At 41.4% G+C, this 23,380-nt stretch overlaps 1 protein-coding gene across 4 annotated transcripts in view; it reads left to right on the plus strand.

Moving 5' to 3' along the window:
• PPP2R2B (protein phosphatase 2 regulatory subunit Bbeta) overlaps window positions 1-23,380 on the plus strand; it is a 478,426-nt gene that overhangs the window by 349,749 nt on the left and 105,297 nt on the right. For all 4 annotated transcript variants that reach the window (XM_018050189.1, XM_005683107.3, XM_005683109.3 and 1 more), the window contains 2 exons: window positions 1,069-1,234; window positions 7,563-7,675. In XM_018050189.1, the coding sequence (XP_017905678.1) occupies window positions 1,069-1,234; window positions 7,563-7,675 (279 nt within the window). The remainder of the gene's footprint in view (window positions 1-1,068; window positions 1,235-7,562; window positions 7,676-23,380) is intronic.

A 23,380-nucleotide genomic window follows, 5' to 3' on the forward strand; every position in this document is an offset into this window, starting at 1 on the left:
TAATAATACCTGGATATGAATTTGTGCACACAGTTTTCCCAAGCCTGAATCTTGCGGCTCTTGGTCACAAGATCCTAAAATGCAAACCTCCCCTCCATCTTTGCCTTCTTCCCTTTCTGTCTCTCACACCCTCTTCTCCTCCTGTCCACTCTTCTTCTTTCTCTTGTCCCTTTCTCCACACCTCCCCCCCTTCATGTTCTGTTCTCTCACCATTTATTCACTGTGTGCACTTTGCATAATCGATGCTAAGGGAAAGCCCGTGCAAAGTCTCATAGTTCTCCCAATGATCTGCATGTCTTCTCTGCCCTCACGTCTGTTTTTTTACTCATGATGGGAAAAGGAGAGGGAGAGATCTGATCCTAATAAGCTGCGTGTCATTTTAATATCTCTGAGCCTGTTTGGTCCATTTCCCTGTCCTGGGCACCTCTCAGAGAATCTGTGAAGATCTGATGAGTTATAAAAGGCCAGTGAGGAGTGCAGATGCTACAGTTATATGTTCTTCGTAAAGGACTGATATGCATCTATCTGGACATCAGCACTGGATGACTCACTCCCGAGGGTGTCTGAGACATCTATTAAGACACAAAAGATTATAACATCTATTGATTCTAAAATCATGTTGTTGGGACTTGCCTGGTGGTCCGCTGGTTAAGACTCCACGCTTCCACTGAGGGGGTGTGAGTTCGATTCCTGGCCTAGGAAGTTCTGCATGCCATGTAACACAGTCCCCTAAAAAAAACTAGTGTCCTGCTTCAACTTCCATTTCTACATATATTTTATGATGTACACCCTATGTCCATGCAGCAGTTTATGTATATAATTTATAAATAAAAATATGTAAACATTGGAGGTGCCAGTATTTACCACCAGGGGTGCACAATCAAATGGCATGAGGCCACTGAGCTGAAGAGGAACTTGTGGTCAGCATAGTCCTGCCCTCAGCCCACTCGGACAGGGTCTGCCTGTCCCACCTCTCACGATCCTGCTCAAGAAAAGGAGGAACTGGTGAATTTTCAGTTGGCTTACATGATTTAATCTTTGGTGTGTGTGTTTTTTCCCTTCTTACAGAGTAAAAATCAGGTTCATCGTAGGGGTGAATACAATGTTTACAGCACATTCCAGAGCCATGAACCCGAGTTCGATTACCTGAAAAGTTTAGAAATAGAAGAAAAAATAAATAAAATAAGATGGCTCCCTCAGCAGAATGCAGCCTACTTCCTTCTGTCTACTAATGGTATGTGAAGGTGACTTACCTTGTTTGGTGTTTTCAGAGATATAGTCAGCAAACCATATATTTCAATCTCTCTTAGCCTCCATTTTCCTTTTTACCTTGCAGGCTGTTGAAAAACGTAGAAACCATACTTGCAAGATGCCTATCAGAGTGCCTGACTGAGAATAGAAACTCAGTAAATTGTACTTACTCTTTTTTAAAAAATAACAAATTTATGACCGAATTCTGTGAGACTTGTTATCTGTAGTTTTTGACAAATGCAGATTATTTCCAGGTGTTTTTGGAATGTGACTTCCTGTCTTAAGATTCACTGAATGTTATTCTGGGAACACGTTTCAGGAAACGAAACATGCCTTCCCTATATGTTTGGCACACTCAATAGAAGTTATTAATCCCTGAATACATTTGGGGGTTTGGAAAGCAGATGTCTTTGACACAAGCAAGCTCCCTACTAGGAACATAGGTTAAGAAGAGAGGAAGGAGAGTATAGAGAGTGAAAGTCACTCAGTTGTGTCCAACCCTTGACACTCCATGGACTATAGTCTGCGAGACTCCTCTGTCCATGGAATTCTCCAGGCAGGAATACTGGGGTTGGTAGCCATTCCCTTCTCCAAGGAATCTTCCCAACCCAGGGATGCCATCAAAGAATGGATCAAGTAATGGGTTCTTCTCTTTTTCCCTCCACACTTTTCTTACATCATTTATTGGTTTGGGGGGGGGGGAATTGATATAAACGGATCAGAGAGAGAGGATGTTGGGGTTGCATAGAGAGCTCAATTCTATACTAATCTTTAAGCTTTTATACAGTGGAATTACCAACTCTAAAGGTTTTTAATACCCTACTTGAAAGAAGCCATCTATACTCAAAACAATTCAGAATAAAATCAAATACAAAAGGGTGCTAATTGAATAGCATAACAATTAAGAGGATTAGTACACACAAATTAAACACCCTCTGCCAAACAAATAAGCTGGAGAGAGGCTTATTTCATCATCCTCTGTGTGAGTCTTTGAGGAGTATACATTTAAGTATAAATCAAGAAACATTGGGTTTGCTTTCTGCCTATCTCCAGCATTTATTAAGGAAGGGTAATGCTCATATGTCAAGATAAAACACAGTGCAGGCTGTGTATATACAACGATCAAGCCTATATTAACATTTTTAAAGACTGAAATGAAACACACTGAAAGATTTTTCGTGAGTAATCTTATGCATTATGAGTGACTTGTCAATTTGTTACTTTTATTGTTTTCATTTTCTAAGTTCTTACAATTTTTATTTTAAGATTATGGTAAAAGAAGGAAAGTTTTTAATGGATATGAACCCCCCAAATCCCTCAAATGTAAAAAGCCAGTGTATAAATCTATAAAGTAATGGTTCTGAAATAGCCAGCATAGGGTTATTCAAGCATAGCTTATCTCAACATGACCAGATCTCCACTCATCTGTTCCTCCAGATTCCAAGTAATTTAATTCTTCCTCATAAATGTAGTTATTGTTTTGTTTACATTTTTGTGTTAGTTGTTCAGTTGTGTCCGACTCTTTGGGACCCCATGGACTGCAGTCCACCAGGCTCCTCTGTCCGTGGGATTCTCCACGCAGAAGTACTGGAGTGGGTTGTCATTCCCTGCTCCAGGAGATCTTCTGATCTTGATATCCCAAAAGTGAATTTGTTTCAAGTTCTTCTCTTTTAGTTTTGTGTAAGTGTTACTCAAAGGCTCAACAGACTCAACACAACTTAGAATGGAAGAAACTTCTGATGATTTTGACTTAATTACTTCAGGCAGAGAAAAAGTATCTGATTATCTTCTCTAGGCCAGCTTTGTATTATGAAATTTAGCCTATTGATTATTATAATAAAAGTTAAAGACGTAAAAGGCATATTAACTACTTTGTGGGGGGATGGGGAAGGAACCAGTGAAATGCAATGAAGATTAATTATATAGCATCATGTTCTGTTAATTGAGTTTTTAAATAGTTTTTTGATTAACAAAGATATTATCTTCCCATTTGGGATGCTATTTCATATGCCACCAGCATCTCAAAATGATTCTTAGAAGACAAATCCCCATGCTCATATATGATTTTCTTTTTTATACTAATATTGAGGTTGAGAATTCCCCTTAAGCCAAATAGGTTAACATGCAAAAATTAATGGAAGACAATTGGAATTACTGTACAAAAGAGAAAATGAAGATAGATGATAAGATTGTGTTTAAAGGTGCCACAAGTAATGATAAACTATTCAGAGAGCCAGCTGAAAGGAAGAAAAAGCCATTACTCATGGTATCAGCCACATGTTTCTCAGACTTTTTTATTCACAAGCTTCAAGATACTGAGTCAAGAAAAATTGTGATAATAAAGTCAAGAATGACTCCAGGCATCATGACCATGGGGAATTGAATTGAATTCACCATCAATTATCTTTAAAAAATTGTGCTTATCTCATTATAGCTGGGTACAGTTTTTAACCTTCTGTTAGAATACGGTCCCAGCTTTACAGTTTTTAATGAAAAATAAAACCAACATTCAGTTGTGAAGCTAGACCTTAAAATTATTCACCAGCTGAAGACACATTATGTTACTGAGATGTCTACTTCTATCATAACACCTATGGTCAGATGAAAAGGTATACTTAATTTGTTTTTCATGCTATGAAAGTAATAATTGTTTATTGTAAAAACTTCAGAAAATTCAGAGAAGCAGAGTGAAGGAAAGTATTCCTATCCAGAGAGAACCACTATTAATGGCTTTTTAAAAGGAATAGCAAAGTGACATGGATAAATCTGTTTCTTACCAAAAAATGAGACGTATTCTATAACTTTGCAACCAGATTTTTAATTTAATAATATAACATTTAGTAACAGGAATATCTTTGTAATTGTGAAATATTTCTCCTAAAATACTGTAACATTTTCAATGACTGTATAGTATTCCATTGTATGACTTTTCTATAGTTTATTAATGTCTCCCATTCCTAGACCTTTAACTAATTCTCAGTTATACATTATGTGGAGATAGATGTTGGTATAAATAGATAAATGATTGGGGGAAAGGCATAGTATAAGCTATGTATAGTATGTTACATTTATTAAAAGCAGTTATATAATTCAGCATCCAATGTAATATAAGGATATACACAAAATTTTCATAATAGTTGTCTTTGTCTAGTGGAATTGAGAAAGTTTTATTTTTTTTACTTTTATATTCATTTTCATTTTCTACAATTATATGCACCAGTTTTACAATAAAATGAGAAAAATAAATCTATGTATGTGATATTATTATAGGTTTGTACCCCTCTTCAAAAAATGCATAGAAAAAATACTGCAAATTGTAACTGTATTGTTAATTGTACTGTAAACTGTTGATAATGGTGGTTAATAATGGTGGTCCTGGACTGGAGGGATTTTAAGAATTTTTATTCTTAATGTTTTACCTCTATTTTCTCTCTTTCTTAGTATAGTAATTTATCATTCATAATAAGAAAAATATGAGAATTGTCTTGCCATTAGGATAGAATACATTCCAAAGCCAAGCAATAGAAAATAATTGGTACTAAGATTCACTGATTTGGGTTCTTCTAAGCTCTAGCAGCTAATCTACTCTGATCTCTGATTCGTAATCAAGTGACTATATAAATATGGCCCAAGTTTCATTTTCCCACCTTAAAAAGCAGGTCACTATGCAGTCTGTATTCGGGAAGGGGAGGACCAGAAGACCATTGATAGAAAGTTCTAAATTCAACCCAGCGTCTAGGAGAGGCTTCTTTGCCTCCTGTCCTAGTACAAGCTGGGCTAAAAGCACAGATCTTACCCTTAGCAGACTTGACAGGAATGCCAGCAGGCACAGCCAGCCTGTGTGATGCCCACATGTTAGGAAGCGGGGGCCCTTCTCTGTTAGATAGCCAGATTATGGCGGGAAGCCCACGTCACCATGTAGGTGGTGCTCTTCAGACTGAGAACAGGGCGCTTGCAGAGGGGAGATGGAGGAGGGAGGTGAGGAGCAGAGAAACTAGGGAATCCTAACACAGGCAGGGTAAAGGGGTGGCTTTCCTCCCCTGACAGCCTTGCAGAGAGGAAATAGGATGTGCTGATGTCGTCATGGGATGCAGCTCATGCTGTCAGAGCAACAACATATTATTGCAGAATAGTTGCCCAGTTTCCTCATGCCAACAACAGCCGCCATCTGTGAACCATTATTAGAAACCCAACATTGGGTTAAACTCTCTACATGCAGTCTTCCATTTTATCCTCAGAGAGTCCCATGAGAAAGACATTTGCTTTCCCCAATTTACAAATAAAGAAACTGAGGCATAGAGAAGTTAAGTATCTCTGTCTGTAAGATTGGAATATTAGGGTCATACTTATATTAAAAAATTACTCCTATTTCTGCAATTCAAACTGAACTGGCTGTTCTGCACCCCTTTTCCTGACCTATCTGCTACTCTCATTTGTGTGCCACTCCAAGACCAGTTAGGCACCTACTGCGTGGGGATCCCAGTCCCCGGCCACATGGTGGCTGGAGTTGGAGTGGGAATGTGGCCCAAGGTTGTCTGCTTTCAAAGCCACCCCATGCAAGCACAGAGCAAGACACAGAGGAGGCAACGGAGTACCTCCCATCCAGGAGAAAAATGAGAATAGATAGCGAACACAGGATCTGACAAGAAAGGCCTACAAAGGCGTGCAGTCACAGGCATGATCTATTTGACCCAAATATGTTTCCTTAAAAAATGGATTAACATATGCACACTACTATATGTTAAATGGGCAACAAGGACCTGGTTCCTGCACAGCACAGGAAACTATACTCAACATTTTGTAATAACCTATGAGGGAAGAGAATCTGTAAAAGAATATATCTATATATATGACTAAATCACTGTGCTGTACACCTGAAACTAACACAACATTGTAAGTCAACTCTACTTTAAAAAAAAAAAAAATAGAATGGAAGGCCTGCAAATGGGGCATGCCACCTCCAGCTCCCTTGAGACCCCAGCCCTTTCACTCATTCCCCTGGCACTGACTACCTCCCATGAGCATTCGAGTCCTCACCTCTGTTTTATTTGCTATAGAGAATGACAGGGGTCAGGAGGTGGGGTAAAGTCCTGGGACAGTATAAAGGTGAGAAAAGTCACTTCCAGCCAGAGACTCAGAAGAGAGACCGCAAGGGGAAAGCATTTGGATGAATCTCCTTCTCATGTTACTTCCCTGAGTACTGCTAGCAAGATGCACTGTATAAATGAGATGCATTCATTTATCCACCCCATATTTATTGAACATCCCAGATGGTTGGATGGCATCACCAACTTAATGGACATGAGTTTGAGCAAACTCCAGGAGATAGTGAAGGACAGGGAAGCCTGGCATGCTGCAGTCTATGGGGTTACAGAGTCAGACACAACTGAGCAACTGAACAACGACAACCATCATAGGTGCTTGAAGGTGTAGTTAGGAATACAACAGACTGAATCCCTGTCTTCGATGATTTTATGTTCTAGGGAGGAAGGCAGGATAACTAAGATGCTAGGTAGTAAAATGTACTTTGAAGAAAAATAAAGCAGGAAGAGGGGGTGGAGAATGGTGAGGGAAACATCTTTCTGTAGGTTAATTAGGAAAGGCTCCTCTGAAGTTGGGACATAAACAGAGAGAGCAAAGTGAAGGAACAAATCTTGTGAAAAGAGGATAAAGGGCTTTCCTGGCAGAAGGTGCAGCTAGTGCAAAAGCTAGTGCAAAAGGCAGGAGTAGGGTTAGCCCATGCAGGGAGCTGTAAGGAAGCCAGGTGACAGAAATATGAGAGGTGGCAGAGAGTAGGGTGGACAGTGAGGCCATACAGCGTGAGGCCCTAGGGGTGCAGGTCATGGAGGGCCTTTTGGGTCATGTGAGGGACAGTGTTAGTGGGGGTGGGGGGTGCAAGCATTGCACCTAAGCCTCAGGGTTATTGTGAACACTGAATAAATTCTCCATGGCAATTGCGAACATGGTTATATCGTTAATTCTATACACGTTGCGGCTACTCTTATTCAAGGTTCAGGGCATATTTTTATTGAATGAACCCAATTAATGTGTAAGCTATTGCTTTAACAGTCCATTGTCAGGGAAGCCATTTCTCTCAGCACAATAAATGGTTTTCTTTGGAAGCATGAACTCTGCCCTCAAAGACCTTGAGATGTGCACACTGTAGTCCTTGGCATGAGCCAGCTTCCATAGCAGTCCCGTCCACTGACCTCCACTTTTCCCTGCCCCACCACCCCACCCCCATCCTGCAAAAAGAAAAAATAGACTTCTTTACGAGCTTATTCTCACTGTCATTATGGTCTCCTCCACAGATAAAACTGTGAAGCTGTGGAAAGTCAGCGAGCGTGATAAGAGGCCAGAAGGCTACAATCTGAAAGATGAGGAGGGCCGGCTGCGAGATCCTGCCACCATCACCACCTTGCGGGTGAGCACAACTGTCTTTCAGTTTCCTTGGCAACCAGAGTCAGGGGAAGTCTGGCCACACACTGGCTGCTATTGAAGGTTACAACTCTCAGGTGTGAGGAAGGGAGATCAGGCAGAAACCCAGGCTATCTGAGTCTCTGGCGGCAGATGAAGGAGCAAGAAGGCACCAAGCTGTGATGACTGTAAGTCCACGCATTTCCTTTTGTCACCAAGGACTTGCCCACAGGACCACTACACAGTACTATGTTCCTAGCCTCAGCCTCTTTCCTTCATCAAAAGCGTCTTGAGCATCTTCAAGGTACAGGGATGGGACTACTCATATGGGAAGTTGGTTGATGCAGGACATGAACTTTTAAATCGAACAGGCACAGGCCTGGATTTGAATTCTGCCACTTACATAGTCACGTTCCTTTTTCATTTTTTGTTTAATTTTTATTGGAGTATAATTGATTTACAATGTTGTGTTAGCTTCAAGTGTACAGCTAAGTGAATCTGTTATACATATATCCATTCTTTTTTTAGATTCTTTGCTCATATAGTCCATTAGAGTATTAAGTAACATTTCCTGTCACATTCTGTTTTTGAACTTCAGTCATGCAAGTTATTTTTAGTTTCTCTGTCTGTAAAACAGTGAACCTAGTACCTCACTAAGGCTAAAATGCAGTATGGATGGAAAGCCCTTACTCCCTGGTTGGTACTCCAGAAATGATCTCTACTCTTAGTCTAGGTAGCTTCCTCCCTGCCATTGAGACGTGCACAGTCTGGTAAGAAAAGAGGATGTGTAGGACTAATATGTAAATGTTTATAACGCTACACAGAGTGAGATAAATGCAGTGAGAGTCAGAGCTGCAGTTTGATCAAAGGAGGAAGAAATTATGTTTGGTTCTGGGAGACCAGGATAGGTCTGGCAGGGAAATAGTGTTAGAAACAGATTTCTAAAAGCTGACTTTTAAAGGATGGCCCAAATGATTTAGGACTGGGTGATGACTTTAGTTTTGGAGTGCTTAGTGTGAATGGTAAAGCAAGCAGGTTTTGAGACCAGCCCTGGCTCCAGGCAACTTCCTGAATTGGGTAAAATATGTGCTTTCAGATGCCAGCAGCTGTACTAAAGACCAAAACCTAGGGAGAGAGATGTAGAAGTTGTTGTTTAGTAGCTAATTCATGTCCAGTGCTTTTTGCAACTCCATGCACTGTAGACTGCCAGGCTCCTCTGTCCATGGAGGTTTCCAGAGAAGAATACTGGAGTGGGTTGCCATTCCCTTCTCCAGGGGATCTTCCCGACCCAAGGGATCAAAGCCGTGTCTCCTGCATTGACAGACAGATTCTTTACCAATGAGCCACATAGGAAGCCCAGACACAGAAGTACTTATGGGAAAAAGAGGTTGTTTCCCTACGTTTAGAGAGAGATGTGGGAACTGAATGATCACTGAGTTCCATGATTATCTGGCTTGTCTGTTTGTTCATTCATTCATTCACTTGCTCATCTGTTATTCAGCAAATGCTTTTTGAGCACGCTCTTTGCTGGCTATAGACCTGGGCTGTTGCATGTGTATGCAGCAGTAATTGATACCTGCTCTTCTACTGAGCTTCTTCTGGGCCGACAAACATTGGTGGCTGTTTCCTCCTGTGCCTGTGCCTTCAACATGGAGAATGGCCGTGGACATTCACCTTATCAGACTGGGTCAATGCTCTAACTGCTCAGAGGTTTTGGAGACCCAAAGGCAGAGTAGTGAAGAGAATGAACATTGAGTTGGTCTGTCCTGGGATAGAATTCTGGCTCCATTCCTCTCTGGCTGGGGCCTTGGACACATTACTTAAGTGCCTCATGCCTGCCATATCATATCTGCACAACAGGGATAAGGGATGGTCACTACTTCCTGGGATTGTTGTGAGGATTCAGTATTGATGGTTTTGTACTACTCTCATCAGCAGCATTTTCATGGGCTCCAAAATCACTGCAGATGGTCATTGCAGCCATGAAATTAAAAGACGGTTACTCCTTGGAAAAAAAGTAATGACCAATGACAGCATATTAAAAAGCAGAGACATTACTTTGCCAACAAAGGTCTGTCAAGGCTATGGTTTTTCCAGTAGTCATGTATGGATGTGAGAGTTGGACTGTAAAGAAAGCTGAGTGCTGAAGAATTGATGCTTTTGAGCTGTGGTGTTGGAGAAGACTCTTGAGAGTCCCTTGGACTGCAAGGAGATCCAACCAGTCCATTCTAAAGGAGATCACTCCTGGGTGTTCATTGGAGGGGCTGATGCTGAAGCTGAAACTCCAATACTTTGGCCACCTGATGCAGAGAGCTGACTCATTTGAAAAGACACTGATGCTGGGAAAGATTGAGGGCAGGAGGAGAAGGGGACAACAGAGGATGAGATGGCTGGATGACATCACTGACTCAATGGACATGGGTTTGGGTGGACTCCGGGAGTTGGTAATGGACAGGGAGGCCTGGTGTGCTGCAGTTCGTGGGGTCACAAAGAGTCAGACACGACTGAGCGAATGAACTGAACTGAACTGATCTGAACTGATTACCACCTAGTGATAGTAGGTTGTCTACATGTTTGAGAAAATTCCTATTTTCCTTTTCATATAATTTTTATACTGTTGTCATCACTACTTAAGGTATTGACTGATGTCTACTAAGTGGCAAGCACAGTACTGGTGATACAGAAAGAGTGAGATAGTATTTCACCCCTCAGGACTTTGCAGTCCTATGCGGGAAATGAATCAGGGGACCACTGGGGAGTTTATAACGTGAACTTCTGCCCAGATGTTACCTTTCTCTTGTTCACTTTGTGGATGGAATTTCTCAGGTGCCACCTCCAGGCTCCACTATGAATTCCAGTTGTCCATGCCTCCAGTGAGATTTCGTACATCTGTTTAGCCTCTAGGAGAATTCCATTCCCATGATAAAGAGGAGAAAATGACTGTAAATTTCACTAGCACAGAGATTGTCCCCAGAATGACACAGTGATGTTATAAAGTGGACTTATACATATCACACATGGAAGGAGACCCTGACAGTTGGCTGGGACTTAGAAAACCCCAGTTCTGGTTCTTGTGTCTTATTAACTCTCTGTGGGCCAGTGAACTACCCTGGGCCAATGAATCACATTTCTTCTCTCCACACTTAGTTTCTAAGCTACTGAACAGAGGATCACACAACGGCAATGGTCCTGCAACTGTTATAAATGAAGCCAGTTATAAATGGAGCCAGTTATAAATGGAGATTCCCAGGACTCAGTCCCAGTGATCCTCTGCAGCAAGTTGAGGGGTCCAGAGGGATCAGTATTTTTATCATGAGCCCCTGGTGACTGAGACAAAGGAATCTGTTATCCCTGGACTTTTAGCATGTCTAAGGCTCTTCCAGGCTCTAGCATTTTATGAGCCTCTGTTACTTTTTGATCATTTCAACAGTTAATACACCAATTCATGAAATGCATTCGTTATCATATTGTAAAACTCTCGTCTACCTTCCTAGGCTTTCAAGTATCCTCATTTCAGGGTAAACATTCACACTCCATTGTTCTTTCAGTGCAAACACTGAAAAGGCCAGCCTTCTTTCTCTCTGATTCCAGTGGTAGAAGAAGAAACACGAGGCAACCCTGAAAACCATCGTTTCAGAACAGGGACTCCAAACAGAGAATAAGCTGATGTGATATTAATCCGACCATAATTTACTAACATGCTCTGCTCTTGAAATTCGCATTGCCAGCAACTGTGGCTTTTTTCCCCCTTCCCTGTCCTGTGATTACCTCTCGTTCACTTTCATAGTTTCCAGTTCTACGTCGATTTTGAGAGTGAGAATATTTAATAATACCCGACAGCTAATTAATCCTCACTGAGTAATGAACCTGCTATGTTTCAGTGCTGGGAGGCTCAGCTTTTCAAAGTATGAGTGTGGTTATTTTTTTTTTTTCCTTTTTTCATGCAAGATAACCTTTCAAATCCACTCGCTCATTACCCACAGAGACTATGAGAAGCATTTCTATGAACCCTGTATTTCCTACTAAGTATTATAACATTCAAAGTAATAATCATGATGAGAGTTTAATAATAACACCTTATAAGCTGTAAAATACCATTTTTATCACAAATTGTTTACTTACCTAATTCCCTGACTCATCTTGAGACCAGTCAGTGAGGAAGGCAGGACTGGCATTTGGCAGGTAGAGATGCTGGGAGCTGGTATTTCTTGTGTACTGACTGTATGGCATGTTGCATGCTGTACCTGTACTGGCTCTCCATGAGGTACAGGTCACTGCTAAATTCTGTTGGACCTGTGAGCTTCACAGAGTTTCAGTAAGATGTCTGAGACCAGACAAGGCTGAGCGTCAAACCCTGATCTACAGGGCCCTGAACCCTTCAACCTGATGCTGCCTCGGAGAGGGAAAATGACTTTACCCAGTGTCTGTCACCTGGGTACTTCCAAGCTGGGACTAAAGATCAGGAGCTATGGCTCTTCACCTTGGACACAGACTCTGGGCCTTGAAATGGTGTTCTTAATAATCAGTGCTCTTATTATGTGTGTGTGTCTCTCTCCCTTTTCCTCTCTCATCCACACAGGCACACACATTTCCAGACCTCTGACCTCACCTTGAGGTCTTACATAGTTCTACTTAGCAAGAGTCTCCATGCCCTTCCTTTCAACTTCCCAAAGCCCGCAGCTAGGAGGCCCTTTCTTGGCAACAGAAACTCACAGTTGAAGTAATTTAATTAGCCCAGGAGGGGAGCTGGGCGGTGAGAAATCACACTTAGCGCGTGTGTCCGTGCAGAATGAGCCTGGAGTTATTAGTTCCCTCATTAGGCTCAGATGCTGAGGAAACTCAGGCCAGGTGGAAATGTGCTTTTGAACCAGTTATGATACAAATATTGAGTCTGGAAGGTTTGGGCTCCCAACCTGTGACTTGCCATAACCAGCCCTCTGTAAAATGAAGGGGATGTAATAAATTCAGGCTTTCTAATGGATATTCCTTATAGCTGATAATAATAATAATAGCCATGTTTCTTGAGTGCTTACTACAGGCCAGATGCTGGATCATATGTCCTTGTATCATCTTGTCCTGACAGTGACTCTCTCAGTAGGTTCTGTTATCCTTTCTGGATCATCCAAAGCCTCACTCCTTCATTTCTCTGCTCAATTGCCACCTTCTCAGAGAAACTGTCCTAGAATTCTGTAGGGAAAACAGCAGACTCACATCTTCCCATTCACTCTCAGTATCCTTACCCTGCCCCTTTTTTTGTTTCTTCTTATAATCCTCTCTTATTGTGAATATTATAATATTATGTTAACTTCTGGAGGCTGGGTAGAGTTTGGATAAGCACAGTAGCACTGAAGCTCTTGTAGCCTGTGAGAAGGTTTCAGTGTTGAGCCCTAGGAGACAGACAGAAGATCCATGGGTGTGGGAATACTACTTCAAAAAGTAAGGGGTAAAACAACAAGGTCCTACTGTATAGCGCAGGTAGCTGTACTCAGTAGCTTCTGAAAAACCATGATGGAAAAGAATACAAAAAAAAAAAAAATGTATACCTATATATAACTGAATCACCTTGCTGCACAGCAGAAACCAACACATTGTAAATTAGCTGTGCATCAGTAAAAAACAAGTGCCTTCAGAGAAGAAGCTTTTTAGAAAAGGAGTCTGCAGTGCATATTTCTTTTTGGATTACAGTTTTGTATGGATATATGCCCAGGACTGGGATTGCAGAATCATATAGCATTTCTATTTTTAGTTTTGTAAGGAACCTCCATTCTGTCTTCCATAGGTGGCTGTACCAATTTACATTCCCACCAAAACCGCTGCCCCCTTTAGTCTTAGCTTTTTTCCTGGCCAGATGTATCATTTGTCCACTGTTGGCCTCCCCTCCCACTTCCCTAAAATGTAGGCTCCATGAAAGCAGGAACCACGCGTCTTCTCTCCTGTAGCTCAGGCACATGCTAGATACTCAGTAAATGTTTGCTCAAAAATCTCAAGGATAGAAAGTGGCGGCGCTGGGATTTGAACCTAGTCCATCTGACCCCAAATCTGATGCTTTTCATTATGATTCCCTACAGCTGCATCCTAAGAAAATACTAATTCATGGTTTCAGAGCAGGGGGATTTCATTATTTGGGAGTCTTGAAATTCTTTGGCAAAGCTTTCTTAATGTATGAGCTACATTTTGGGGGAAGTGGAGGGCAAGGGTGATGGCTGCAAAGGCTTTTCTGCCGAAAGCTGAGCACACAATCGATGCACTATTTTTTAGAATAAAGGTTAATTATATCATGGTTTTACACACGTGCCTTCTGCTTGTGACTAGTTCTGTCAGTTCAGGATGCACACATTCTTTAATTTTTGATTGAATATAGCTGATTTGCAATGTTGTGTTAATTACTGCTGAACAACAAAGTGATTCAGTTACATATAAGTTCTTTTTTCTATATTCTTTCCCATTATGGTTTATCATAAGATATTGAGTATAGCTCTCTGTGCTATACAGTAGGACCTTGCTGTTTATCAATTCCATATATAAAAGCTTACATCTGCTAACCCACCTCCCACTGCAGCTGTCCCCTAAACCTCCACCCTTGGCAACTGCCAATCTGTTCTCTACGTCATTTCTTTTTCATAGATAGGTTCATATGCGTCATATTTTAGATTCTGTATGTAAGTGATATCATGTGGTATCCGTCTTTCTCTTTCTGATTTACTTCACATAGTCTTTAGATACATCCGTGTTGCTGCGAATGACATTATTTTGTTCTTTTTTATGACTAATATTCCATTCTATCCATACCTCATACAAGTGGAGTCAAACAATATTTGTTTTGTCTGCACTTAATATATATTGAAATACATTTTTAAGGTTAACTTAATATTTGTCCTACAAATTATACAACTTTTTCCCCCCTGTGCTAAACAGTAGGTTCTCATTAGTTATCTGTTTTACATATAGTAGTGTATGTATGTCGATCCCAATCTTCTAATTTATCTCTCTCCTTTCCCCACCAAATGTCCATATGTTTGTTCTCTGTGTCTGTGTCTCTATTTCTTTTGCCAATAGGTTTATCTGTACTATTTTTTCTGGATTCCAATATGTGTTAACACACAATATTTATTTTTCTCTTTCTGACTTACTTCACCCTATATAACCTTCTCTAGGTCCCTCTACGGCTCTGCAAATGACACAGTTTATTCCTTCTTATGGCTGAGTAATATTCCATTGTATGTATATGTGTGTGTATACCATTGTATGTATATGTTATATCCCATTGTGTATATGCTGCCGCTGCTGCCAAGTCACTTTTGTAGTGTCCGACTCTGTGCGACCCTATAGACGGCAGCCCACCAGGCTCCTCTGTCCCTGGGATTCTCCAGGCAGGAATACTGGAGTGGGCTGCCATTTCCTCCTCCAATGCATGCATGCATGCTAAGTCGCTTCAGTCAAATCCAACTCTGTGCGACCCTATGGACAGCAGCCCACCAGGCTCCTCCATCCACAGGATTCTCTAGACAAGAATACTGGAGTGGGTTGCCATTTCCTTCTCTGTGTTGTGTATACAAATATACAGCTATATCTTCTTTATTCATTTCTCTGTTGATGGATATTTAGGTTGTTTCCATGCCCTGGCTATTATAAACAGTGCTTCAATGAACACTGGGGTGCATGTGTCTTTTGAATTATGGTTTTCTCCAGGTATATGCCCCGGCATGGGCTTTCTGGGTCATATGATAGTTCTATTTTTACTTTTTTACTGGACCTCCATACTGTTTTCCATAGTGTTATATCAATTTACATTCCTACCAACAGTGTAAGAGGGTTCTCTTTTCTCTACCCCCTCTTCAGCATTTATTGTTTGTAGATTTTTTAATGATGGCCATTCTGACCTATGTGGGATAGTACCTCATTATAGTTGTGATTTTCATTTCTCTAATAATTAGAGACATTGAGCATCTTTTTATGTGCCCATTGGCCATCTGTATTTCTTCTTGAGAGAAATGTCTATTTCGGTCTTCTGCCCATTTTTGGATTGGGTTGTTTGGTTTTTTTGTTGTGGAGCTGTATGAGCTGTTTGTTCAGTTCAGAGGCTCAATTGTGTCCAACTCTTTGCGACCCCATGAATCGCAGCACACCAGGCCTCCCTCTCCATCACCAACTCCCAGAGTTCACCCAAACTCCTGTCCATCAAGTCGGTGATGCCATCCAGCCATCTCATCCTCTGTCGTCCCCTTCTCCTCCTGCTCCCAATCCCCCCCAGCATCAGGGTCTTTTCCAATAAGTCAACTCTTCACATGAGGTGGCCAAAGTACTGGAGTTTCAGCTTTAGCATCAGTCCTTCCAAAGAACACCCAGGACTGATCTCCTTTAGAATGGACTAGTTGGATCTCCTTGCAGTCCAAGGGACTCTCAAGAGTCTTCTCCAACACCACAGTTCAAAAACATCAATTCTTCAGCACTCAGCTTTCTTCACAGTCCAACATTCACATCCATACATGACCACTGGAAAAACTGTAGCCTTGACTAGACAGACCTTTGTTGGCAAAGTAATGTCTTTGCTTTTGAATATGCTGTCTAGGTTGGTCATAACTTTCCTTCCAAGGAGTAAGTGTCTTTTAATTTCATGGCTGCAGTCACCATCTGCAGTGATTTTGGAGCCCAGAAAATCACCGTTTCCACTGTTTCCACTGTTTCCCCATCTATTTCCCATGAAGTGATGGGACCAGATGCCATGATCTTTGTTTTCTGAATGTTGAGCTTGAAGCCAACTTTTTCACTCTCCTCTTTCACTCTCATCAAAAGGCTTTTTAGTTCCTCTTTGCTTTCTGCCATAAGGGTGGTGTCATCTGCATATCTGAGGTTATTGATATTTCTCCCAGCAATCTTGATTCCAGCTTGTGCTTCTTCCAGCCCAGCGTTTTTCATGATGTACTCTGCATAGAAGTTAAATAAGCAGAGTGACAATATACAGCCTTGACATACTCCTTTTCCTATTTGGAACCAGTCTGTTGTTCCATGTCCAGGTCTAACTGTTGCTTCCTGACCTGCATATAGGTTTCTCAAGAGGCAGGTCAGGTGGTCTGGTAGTCCCATCTCTTTCAGAATTTTCCACCATATATTGTGATCCATACAGTCAAAGGCTTTGGCATAGTCAATAAAGCAGAAATAGATGTTTTTCTGGAACTCTCTTGCTTTTTCCATGATCCAGCAGATATTGGCAATTTGATCTCTGGTTCCTCTGCCTTTTCTAAAACCAGCTTGAACATCTGGAAGTTCACGGTATATTTTGGAAATTAAGCCCTGGTCAGTTCCATCATTTGCAAATATTTTGTCCCTTTCTGTATGTTTGTCTTTTTGTTTTTTTTTTTTTTTAATTTTTATTTTTACTTTATTTTACAATACTGTATTGGTTTTGCCATACATTGACATGAATCCACCACGGGTGTACATGTGTTCCCATTTTGTTTTGTTTATGGTTTCCTTTGCTATGTAAAAGCTTGTATGCTGCTGCTGCTGCTAAGTCGCTTCAGTCATGTCTGACTCTGTGCGACCCCAGACGGCAGCTCACCAGGCTCCCCCATCCCTGGGATTCTCCAGGCAAGAACACTGGATTTGGGTGCCATTGCCTTCTCCGAAAAGCTTGTATATATAAGCTTAATTTGGTCCCATTTATTTTTGTTTTTGTTGCCTTGAGAGACTGACCTCAGAAAATATTGGTATGATTTATGCCAAAGGTGCCAAAGAATGTTTTGCCTGTGATCTGTTCTATGAGTTTTATGGTGTCATGTCTTTAAGCCATTTTGAGTTTATTTTTGTGTATGGCAAGAGGGTGTATTATAACTTTATTGATTTACATGTAGCTGTCCAGCTTTCCCTATACCACTTGCTAAAGAAAGGACACACACATTTGTGTGACTTTACTGGATTAACATTTTCCACCTGAAATGACCTTGATGTTTGCACATCCCATTGGTAGCAATTTAGACACCCTCCTAGCCATAGTCTAAGGCACCATGGCAAATAGGCATGGGCATTCACCAGCTCTGAATTCTGAATCTTCAGGATTATTGCTAATAAGTCATGGGATTCGATAGGTTGGCTAAACACACTTTTTTCCCAAAAGTGATCATTTTGGTGAAGCAATTAGTTAAACTGCCTGGTCTGCTTTTTAGCGAAATGATTAAACAAACCACTGGTTTTAGTTTACTAATAAAAGTGGCTGCATTGATTCAGCCCTTCCTAGTGATAGACTCTGCATTGAGCAGTTTTATGTACATATTACAGTTTGTTCATCATCACAGTCCTGTGGCTTATGCATCATCCCCATTTTATAGATGTGTACATAGGAGATCAGGGAGATAAGCATCGGCCTCATAGATGATAAGTGGCAAAGCCCAGAATAGAGCCCAGGTCTGTCTGATCCCATAGCTTCCAGTCACCATCATACAGAACTATTTATTGCATGGTTCTTGATCTAGACAACAGTGAGAATAATAGCATCGACATGTAAAACTTTTCATTTTGTTACCCTGTTTATTGAGTGCCTTCTATGCACCAGGCACTGTGTGAAGTACATACTACAAAGTGGGTCTTACAAAGATGAGTGAAACACAGTCATCCAGGGGCAAGGAGGGGAGCATTACAAATGGCTACAACCTGAAATCAATTCAAGCAGTGTATTTCAAAGCACAGTGTCCCTCAGTCACTTATATGTATATTTTAGAACACAGTCACTGGCCTCATCACTAGGAATTCTGGTTGCAGAGGTCTGAGTCACACCCAATGTCGTTACTGACCAGCTCCCTCCTAGAAACCGCCCCAGGGGATTCTGATACAGGTGATCCCTGGGTCAGACCTTGAGACACCAAATCAGATAAGCATCCAGAGAAAAGCACAGAAGATCACCATGGTCGTTCAGAGGAAGAACAGAAAGAGAGAGGGATAAGACTAGGAAAGAGTTTGCAGAATGCATATTTCATCCTGGGCGGTGGGCAGGGGGTAGGGGGAAACGGTAATCATTTCATGCTCCAAGGCTCTTGGGAGTCAAGCAGGACATGCGCTGTTAGTTCCCTGTTTCTGATAATCTGGATGTGAATATCTCCACAAGAAAAGAGGAGGAACTGGGAGGCAGAACTGAGGATCAGATGCATTGTGTCTAGACACAACCTCTGTGCTCTCTTGCTGCCCCTGTGATAACTGTGGTGACGCTCACTCTGGGAGAATAGGTAATCCCAGGCCCATGGTGGGGCAAATTATTGGTTGAGGCAGGATTGCCATCAGTGCCTTAGGTTTTAATTTTGGGCTTACACTTCGACAACAGAGGCCTCTTAGGACACAGATACAGCCTTCCCCTACCCATTTTTAATTTTTCTAGACTTCACTCTGTGGTTCGCTGCTGCTCTGGGGGCTTCAGGGCCAACCCTTTTACAGTTTCAGCCTTCCTTTCCTTATATTTGTTGCAAGTAACAATGAAGTGTTTAGTTACTGCAGTGCACAATCAATCAAGGCTGTTCCATATTCACAGGCTCACAATGGCACCCGGACGGCCCCTGGATTAGATTAACTTTGTGAATGTGTCACTCTGGGGTGGGTAATTTCTCAACCTCCGCTCATCCCCCATCCTGTCTCCGCGGGGGGATATTGCGATCCCCCATTGATTGACTGCCCTGCAAGTGGATGCTGGCATGTGATGTGTGTAACTCAGTGGGATGCACATACTCTGTGTTTATGAAAATAAATAATCATTTCTGTTATCATTATTGATTGCCATCATTATCTGATTCTGTCGGTCTGTATCATGGGGTTTCAGTTATGGAATCAGAAGGCACTCCACAGGAATCTCAGGCACTACCCTCCCCACCAAGCCTTGGTATTTTGACACGTTCACCTTTTGGGGGTGATGGTTGTAGACGTCCCTGTCCTGTTCTTTGGCTAATATTCAGTGAGACAAAGGAACTACTTCCATTGAAATAACAATAAGAGCAGCAGGCGCTTGTTAGCATTTGCTCTCTTCCAGAGATGCTCCTTTGGCTACTTTAATCTTCAAGGTAAACCTGTAATGTAAGTACTAAAATGGGCTTCCCAGGAGGCTCACATCTGCCTGCAATGCAGGAGACACAGGTTCAATCCCTGGGTCAGGAAGGTACCCTGGAAAAGGAAATGGCAACCTACTCTGGTATTCTTGCTAGGAAAATCCCATGGACAGAGGAGCCTGGAGGGCTATAGTCCATGGGGTCGCAAAAGAGTTGGACACAACTGAGCATGCATACATGCGTGTAGGTACTAAAACAAACCTCATTTCAGAGATGTGGGACCCAAAGCCAGATTGGTTAAATATCCTGCCTCAGCTCAGACACTAGTAAGCAATAGTACTTGGACTTGAATTCATGTCTCCATGATCCTAAAATCCATTCTACTATTCTGCCTCTTGTGCAAAATAGAATGCCTGATATATTCATCTGAATAGCTAATATGAACCAAAATATGAGTAAACAGAGGCTAGAAAAAAGAAACAACAGTGAAGTAGATGGTAGAAGTTGCTGGAACCTTGGGCACAGGTGAGGTTTCTGTTTTGTTGGAGGGTGGGGAGGTTTGGAGCAGAAAGGATGCCTGGGTTTAGACCATGGTTCATCCAATCTGGATGATCATCAGAGTCTAAGAATGTCTTAAGTCATCCCCAGCTGGCCAATTCAGAATCTCCAAGCACAGGGCCAAGAGATTTACCCATAGTTCTCGGCTATATTCCAGGCAGTTCTGAATATCTGCTAGGCTTGAGTACCACTGGCATAATGACTGATGAGGAGAACTCCAAAGTTCTGTGATTTGATTTTGTAAGTTCTTTCTTTGCCTGCTTCCCTCTTCCTACCTCAAGGTTCTATACAGAATAATCTGAGGGCAACACTGTTATCCAGTGTGATTGGTTGCCTTTACAAGCAGTGAGTGATTTAGTGTGCGTTTCTTCTACAAGCCAGGCTCACTTCAGCCTCCTGCTAGGCACAGGCAAGCCCCATCTCATTGCAGCCCGAGAGCAGTCCTACGGGCTGAATACTGTTTTCATCCCCATTTTACAGACACGGACATTTGATTCAGGAAGCTGAAGGCACTTGCCCACGGGCTACAGCTACTAAGGGGCAGAGTCACATTTTTCAACCAGGTTCAGTATGACGCCAGAGTGCGTGATCTTTAACACCACGTTACAGAGCCTCCAAGAAAGGGCTCAAGCTCTGACCACATCTCAGCCAATATCTGTGAACCAGAACTCATCTTGCATTCTCTCACAGAGATCATGCTCTAAACTAGAGTAACATGCTGACGGTACTGACAGGATGCCTCACCATCACCAGATGCTCAGTGTATGTAGTTACCTTTCTCCTTTCCTTTCCCATCTTGTCTTTCATTTGGACACCAGGAGTTTCCAGAAAGTCTGATGAATATTTTGGAAAAATTCAAAGCAGCATTATGTTTTGACAAGAACAAATCCAGCCATCCATTCTGCTTTATTTTGAACATCTGTTTGCACTGAGCCTCTGAAACTGCCTTAGATTTAGAGTATTTTCACTGGCAATAAAATATTTTCTTTCATCTCAAAGTGACCTTTGTTATGCTGCATTTACCACGTAGTAATTAGATCCAAGATAAACGTAAATATAAGCAGAATCCTATACCTGGCTTAAAATCAACTTTTCTTTGTCCCTTGCTCCCAACCCCTTTGGAAGGCATCTGTGGCTCCTCGGATGTGATAGAAACTAGTAATAGTAAATGACAGTCCCCACAGATACACTCCATGACAGCAGGAAGCTGAAAAGTCCACTAGTATCGGAAGAAGAAAAAGATCATATTAGAGAAGGAAATCTCAATGTTTCTGTGGTCCCTGGTGGCACTCAGCCACCAAGGAAGGTCTGAATTTTGGAGACACAGCCAGGACAGGGCAGGCTGCCAATCTTTTCCAGGCTTTGCAAGCCAGGATCTTATCATTATGTCAAACCTAATTCACACTGACCCAGATGGATTTTTCTCAAAAAAGAAGTCATTAGAATAATTTTCTTCATCTTTTCCTTTAAAGAGCTCTCTGTATACTTTTAAAGTCAGTGGAAAATCCAAGACATAGTTGGATGATTGGAGGATGACAAGTATCTACATTTTCTGCATCTTTCAGATGGAATTATATGAATTATCATTGTCATGGGAATGACCTTGTCCGTAGACCAGGTCCTGGCTCTCCAATGTGAGCTCACTGTTGGCTGGAGTGACAGGTGTGAGGTCCAACCCCTGAAACAACACATGTGTGTATGTGTGTGAGTGTAGGCGTGCATGCAGCACAAGTATGAAGGAGCTCACTGTTCAGGAAACCTTAGAATGTTCACATGGCCTAGAGCTAATGTGTAGTGTTTTTCCATTAGACTTATTTAAATAGAGATCAGAATATGAACCTAGGTTCCTTTTGCTCCCAAGATATGCAAAGAACTCATTTGCAATCATAAGAAGAATTTTAGGGCCTCTGGTCATTACATGTAAGAGTGTTCTAGAAAATCATTAACACAAATGGATTTGGAATCAAATTCAGTAGAAAATGCAAACACTTTGATCTTAGGACATTGCAAACCAGACTTCAACTGATGCACTGATTTTAAATGCCTGTCCTTACCAGAGAAAAAGCTTTTAAGTATTTTTCTAGAGATGAGAGTATGGAGGAAGATACTTTCTTTTCTTTGGTACATAAAAGTAAGAAACTGCTGGAGAAAATATTTTATAAGTGTGGTTTTATGTTAAAGGAGATTGTTATCAATGGAAAAAAAGATTAAATTCTCTGGTTTCCTTAGAATGATTGAGCCAGAAGGGAAGGAATTTCAACCAAGAAGATATTAGATTTGTGTGTATTTGAGCGGAAGAGAGTAGATCGCACTCTTGTAATTTTTTGTTTTCATCAGATGATCAGTTGAGTTCATGTTCTTTACCAGAAATAATGTTAAAAGCAGCGGGAAAAGCAAACATACAAGCATCCATGCTCACAAATGTTTATTGCTGAAGAATACCTGGGAAATCCTAGCTTAAATACATTTAAACAAATTTATTTACTTTGCAGTTTCTCAAAACCTTTAATATATGAATATATCAAAGTCTAAGAAAGAGAACGTGTGTGCATTATTTACCACCAAACTTGTTTGACCATGAAAAACCCTTTTCTCAGTTCATGGGATTACTGTTCTTTTCAACAGTCTACTTAAAATGTGGTTGTTGGCCCAGTGCCGGTCCACAACAGGATAAAGAGCTCGTACCCGCATATGAATCATTCGTGTCATTAATCCACTGTGTAGTTCAGCTGACACTTTTATTTCCCATAGCAAGACTTTTGCAATGGATGAAGCAGGGCACTGACTCTGGCTTGAGCTCCTTATCTTGTCATAGACTATTAGCAGCCAGTTCAGGGATCTGTTATTTTGAGTAATACAGGGATAGACCTCACTTTGGGAGATGCTGGCTAAAAGAATTGGGTCAGGGAACAGTGATCAGCTTGGCAGCATTTCCACTCTCATTTTCCTACCATCCAGTCTCAGAATCCCGTGATGGAGAAAGAGCCTTAACAGAGTCTCCCTCTTGACATACAAGTTCATTAACATTATTTTTTTTTCAAACTTGAAACTTTTTATTTGGTCTTGGGGTATAGTTGAGGGCATCAGAGGATGAGACAGCTGGATGGCATCATTGATGCAATAACATGAAC

Source organism: Capra hircus, chromosome 7, assembly GCF_001704415.2.
Source record: "Capra hircus breed San Clemente chromosome 7, ASM170441v1, whole genome shotgun sequence".
NCBI lineage: Eukaryota > Metazoa > Chordata > Mammalia > Artiodactyla > Bovidae > Capra > Capra hircus.